At 43.2% G+C, this 5,958-nt stretch overlaps 1 protein-coding gene across 1 annotated transcript; it reads left to right on the forward strand.

Moving 5' to 3' along the window:
* The first annotated feature begins 3,358 nt into the window (after nucleotides 1–3,358).
* On the forward strand, nucleotides 3,359–5,646 carry LOC133816146 (uncharacterized). The gene is made up of 2 exons (XM_062248797.1): nucleotides 3,359–4,814; nucleotides 4,910–5,646. The coding sequence occupies exons 1-2, from the start codon at nucleotides 4,479–4,481 to the stop codon at nucleotides 5,537–5,539; spliced, it is 966 nt and encodes a 321-aa protein (XP_062104781.1). The 5' UTR covers nucleotides 3,359–4,478; the 3' UTR covers nucleotides 5,540–5,646.
* The last annotated feature ends 312 nt before the right edge of the window (nucleotides 5,647–5,958 follow it).

Below are 5,958 nucleotides of genomic sequence, written 5' to 3' on the forward strand. Positions count from 1 at the left end.
AAATAACTTCTTAGGGGCAAATGTGCCCCACACACTATGTGTGCCCAGCTCCAGGCACCAAAACCCTCGTGGCTCTGGCTGGCAGACTCACCCAACACCGACAGGCGGTGCCACATCAGGCCTGGGATGTTCTTCAGGCCTGCCTCTAAGGAATACAGCTCCAGCATGCCGTAGTTCCTGAGCAGGTTCGGCTTCTGGTCCATCTCCCAGATGGAGCTGTTGATAGTCAGTGGGCTAGCCGAGGCCACCTTAGTTTTTGCTTTCCCCTTCGCGCCGGCAACAGGGGAACCTTGCTCCTGGGCAGATTCAGCCTCTACCGCAGCGATGACTTGTTCCTTTGAGGTGTTCGTCACTAAGCAAAAGAAACAAAGAAGAAAGCACTCCAAGCAGTCAGCACCCTTGCCGTACCCTAATGGTATTAAAGGCGTCGGGGAGACCCTCCCCGAAAACTGCTTGGAGAGGCTCCCACCGAGCTTGCCGAGGGGCTGGCACCATGCCACCCGGAGGATAGTAAGGAACCAGATTCAAACTTCGAGCCTAAGCCCGCCGAGAGAAGTGTCTTCCCAGGGGAAGACACCCTAAAGGCGTTCACGCTTATGCCCTAAAATAACAAACTAGAACAGCACAAGCAGACGAGAAACAACTTTCCAAAAGCAAATCGTCGAAACATGCAAGGAAATGACTTATTGACTCACATTAGTCGCATGCCAATCAAAGCCCTATTCACGCATGCATAAGGATGACACCGGCAGAAAACTCAACCCTAACAACTACCAACAATCTGAGGTTTAGAAGGAAAAAGCAAAGTAAAAACACTTACTGGTATTCAAGTAGTTGAAGGTTGAGGGGGTAATCGGGTCACTGCACCGCACGAGCACGTTAAGTAAAGGCTGCAAAGACAAGCAACGGTTCAAACTTAGAACTTCGGCGATCGAACCTACTGCCAAATCGAAAGAAAAGTTTATGGATTCCTTACCAAAAGGAGTGGCGAATTCGAAGGAAAGGAAGCTTGGAAGCTTAAGAGTTCGAAGATTTGGGAATCTGAGAATCTGAAAGACTCGAGAATTTGAAAGCGTAAAGAGGAAGAAAGGTCCGTTCCCTCGTTTTTATAGCAGGAACGAAATCGTTTCGAATTCCACAAATGAACGGTCCCGATCTTCCCATACCGCATGGATCAAATCCAACGGTTGGGGATGAAGTGCCGGTCCCATTTAAGACTCCTCGGATGGGAATAAAGTATTTATTTCCCATCATTATACCATCTCGGGCCCAGTGCACCATTAAATACCGTCAAATCACTACTCAGACACCTGACGCACGCACACTCAGCCAGTCGCCTCGCGCACACGTCTTGGTCACAGAGCCATCCCTGCATGACGCGTGGCCCTTGTCACACTTGAGTACTTGAGTTCAAACAGAAGAAATTTCCTTTTGTACTGATACTCAGGTGGGAAAAAGGAACTCTTCCAGGAACACCAGAGGTGACCCCTCGCCTAATCTAGAGACCAGAACACCCGGAGGACTGTACAAGCTCCCGGACCTCTCAAGCCCCGTGACCTTGGGGGGTAAATGTTATCCAGATTTCCGGATAGCGTTTAGATGGATAGCCTCAGGGAAGCAGAATTATCAAAGTCTTTCACGAAAGGTGACCAGAGCTCGCGGATGGACAGAAAGGCTTCGCCTCTCCCGTTTAGTGTCCAGCTTACTCTTTCAAGCAACCGCGACACGGAAGCTCGTCAATTCTCCCGGACTCCCGAAGGGATATCCTTCGGGGAAGGTCCTTCCAGGAGAAGCTCTTCAGGTTACCTTCGCGGATACAGTTCCGTGCCTCGCACGGAAGAAGACCAAGCGGTCGAGTCATGGAGGAGGCATAGTTGGAATGATATCCACCTGACACAGGATCCCGCCTGACACGCCCGACAGGTCGAGGCCGCACACATCCCAGCACGCCTAAAAGTACCATTTCGCCTACTGTTCTGCTGACAGCCTGGAAAAGACAGTTGCCTTTGTGCATTCCCCATACTTTCATGTAAATATACCCACATAGAGCCTGGTAGCCAGGCGACTACGGTAATTGTATCCCCTATTTATGGCTGGTGTAATTAAGACTCAGGGGGGCAGAGTGAAACCCTAATCCAAAACTCTAGCTATAAAGGCCCCCTCATTTTGCAATAGGGGGAGAAAAAGAACACATTACATAGCAAGAGCCCTGCCAAAATCTCTCTAGTTTCGTCTTCTTCTAGAGAACGAGAGAGAAACACTGTGAATTTGTGAGGTTCTTGTACACCAGCCATCTTACTGTAATTCTCTACAAGTATAATAACATCGACTCGTGGACTAGGGCTCGTTAACGCCTGAACCACGTAAAAAACCTATTTGTCTATTTATATTTCTGCACTTCTACAGTTCTTATCTTTTTATTATTTTGTTTGTATTCGTTTCCGAAAAACTCGGTAAACAATAAAAATAGTATATATATTTTTTAAATCATAGCTAGTCAAGTCTCAACACTCAATGTTATACCAAAATCATAATATAATCCAAGTTTCAAATTTTGTTACAAAAATATATTTAAAGTTAAAAAATTAGTTTTGTAAATCTTTGTAATAATCATGTTAAATAAATTTACAAATATTTATGTAAATGTGAGTTACAAAAATAAACTTTTTAGTTGTGAAATTAGTTTTGTAAATTGTTGTTACAAAAATGTAAAACTTGTTTTAAAAAAATATTATATTTCACCAGTATATTCAATAAAGTGTTTTATAAATAATGAATATCTTAAATTTGTATTTTTAAGCTGTATAGAATAAATATGATGGTTCATGTAATTTTTTAGTACAATATTGTAACAATATGAAAAAGTATAATATTTTTATGTATATTTTGTTTATAATTTCTTAACTATAAAATATTTTCGTAAATGTTATTTACAAAAATATCTTTCTTAGTTGTAAAACTATATTTGTAAACTATTGTTACAAAAATAAAAAATTTAGTTACGAATTTGTTTGTAAGTTTTATCTACAAAAAAAAAAAAAAAAATCTACAATTCTATAACTGATTTTGTAAGGGAAATTTAAGTTTTAATGCAATAAGTGACACTATATTTAAAAAATACCCTATCTCTATATGACTCTCGTTTTGGTGCTACTAATAACGTTACTACCCAAAATACCCCTGGCATAATTTTCTCAAACTCTCCGTATTCTCTCCCAAATTCCCAAACCAAGCAAACTTTGAAATCGATAGGCCTCGATTGAATCCGTAGAACCCAACCTTCATTGTCTTCCACGACCACGAACAAGGGCTCCCAAAGGGTCGGAGTTGACGATCGGAGAAGGGGAAGAAGAAAACATCAAGCAAGTCGACCAAACAACCCCAAAGAAAGTGAAGGTGAGGGATTTCGTTTTTAATCTGCAATATGTGTATGTGCCTAGTTTTTTTTGTTGATTTTTGTTCATAGAATAGATTAGGGCTGGGGAATGAAGAAACCTGGGTTTTTTTTTATATTTTTCATGCAACTCGATAGAAATTGATAGGACTCAATAGTACATGATAGGGACTGGATTTGACTGTGCCTCGATAGGCCTCGATGGGATTCAATGAAATTTTAGGCTTTGGGATTTTTAGGGCCTACCACGATAGGACTCGATGATACGGGGCTTTGGAATTTTTAGAGCCTACCTCGATAGGACTCGATGATACGGGGCTTTGGGATTTTTAGGGCCTACCTCGATAGGAATTAATAGGCCTTAATAGGACTCGATAGTAACCCGATGATATTATTCTTTGTGATTTTTAGAACTCACCTCGATAGGCCTCGATAGGACTCAATAGTTTCTGCCTCGATGGGACTCGATAGGCCTCGATAGTAACTGCCTCGATAGTGACCAGATTGTTTTACATTTTTAACATTTTTTTAACATTTTTTTTTGTTTTTTTTCCAGATGTCTGACCTTATTGTGTCGTTGGAGAAGCACTTTCCCGCCCGTGTCACTCATAGGGGTAGTGCCTACTTGGATACCCTTATAGAGCAGTTTCAGAGGCATGGCCTTATTGAAAGGGCACAGGCATGCCCGTTGGGACAGTTCTTTAAGGCGAAGCCGTTTAGTTTTTCTGGGGTTCTGCTGCATCAGCTAATGTTGCGTAAGGTAGAAAGCAAGAAGCCTGAAGAGGGTCAGTTCTACCTGGGCAACAGTCTGTGTAGATTTGGTATTGCAGAGTTTGCCCTAGTTACCGGGCTAAATTTTGGGAAATAACCGTCCCCAGATGAGTTGAAATAGCATCTTTCAAGTGATTGGATCATCCAGGAATATTTTAATGGTGATTCGAAGGTTAGTTTTGGTCAGTTGGAAGATGCATTGAAGGCCTCCACAAACCCAGAAGATGCATTTAAGCTGGGTTTGTGCTATTTGATAGAGGGGGTACTGAATGCCCTAGAGAAGACAACGACGATATAGGGAGATTCCTTGAGGATGGTTGAGGATATTGATTACTTTTTCAAGTATCCATGGGGGAAGTTGTCATTTAAGAAGGTTAGCAAAGGAGTTCAGAAAGACATGAAGAAGCAATTGAAACACTATGAGGAGAAGAAGAAAGAGGGGTCAAGCAAAAAACAGAAGGAGGCGAAGTATAGTTTCAATTGCTATGCACCTGCGCTTCTTTACTGGGCTTTTGAGGCCATGCCTTCTCTCGGGAGTAAGTTCGGTGAGAACAGTGGGAATCAGATTCCGAGGATGCTTAGCTGGGCTACGAAGACTAATATCACTATTTCGATAGCTCTGTTGGTTCCTATATTCGCCAACCGTCGAGTAAGTTCCATTTTATCTTGTTAAATGTCACAGATTAATTGATTAACGATTTATTTTATTAAAGTTTTCCTGACACATGTTATTCAACCATGCAGTTAGTGGTATTTCCCATGCTGAAGCCACGTCCCAGTGAGGTAGTCTACTACAATAGCCTCCCTGAAGTTGATTCAAGGTTATTCCCTGAGTTGGAATCAACTGTGGGGGAGGCTGGGACTGCAGCGGAGGAAATAGTGGTACCTGAGAAGGAGGCAGAGAAGCTGGCAAAAGTTGCAAAGGAAGCCTCCATTTTTTATGAGGATGTCCCGAGGGTTGAGGAGGGCACTTCACAGGCCTGTGCAGCTTCATCTAGTCAAGTTGTCCAGACTGATTATGAGCAATTGATGCAGAGGCTCAAGAGGGTTGTGGAAGGCCAGGCAACCTTACTACAAAATCAGACCACGATCATGGCTCAGTTGGCGCAGCTGCTTTCACTGGTCTCAGGTCGATCCACCGACGTAAAATCAGATACAGAGTCTGATATCTTGCCTGCAAACTACAAGCGCGGTGATCAACCCTCCACTCCACAGGCCCATACATCTGTAGTTGCCAGTGATGCTGACAGTCCCAGTGTACGAGTACTGCAGCCCGAGGAAGCAGCTGGCCTTGAAGTTGTCAGGAAGAAACGCAGGCCCAAGCGTTTTGATGACTTCACCGACCCAACAAAGAAGATCAGACTAGATAAATAGGGGCTAGTTGTTGAACCACTGAGGAAGTGTGACCCACAACAGAAGAAGAGCTTCCATAAGTGGATCATCGGGAAGATCGGCAACAAGAGAGACCGGAACGTCTATACTGGGACGCACGGTGTGGCATGGTTCTTGCAGTTGCACACAGTCCAAACTTGGCTTTGGGATTCGGTATGTAAATTACATTCATGTTTTCAATTCAATCTTAAAATATATTGATGGTACTAACGAATTTTCATGTTTTTTAGCATATTGATGCCACTTTGCACATGCTACGCCGTCGACACCACTTTTACCATGCTGCATTTCGGCAGGATGCTGCGATCATGAACACCACCTTCCCCCAGGTGTGCCTAGGTCGTTGGAATCATTTCAGAGAGACCGAAACTAAGTATACATGGGACGACGATGTGCTGAGA

This window comes from Humulus lupulus, chromosome 2 (genome assembly GCF_963169125.1).
Source record: "Humulus lupulus chromosome 2, drHumLupu1.1, whole genome shotgun sequence".
Lineage (NCBI taxonomy): Eukaryota > Viridiplantae > Streptophyta > Magnoliopsida > Rosales > Cannabaceae > Humulus > Humulus lupulus.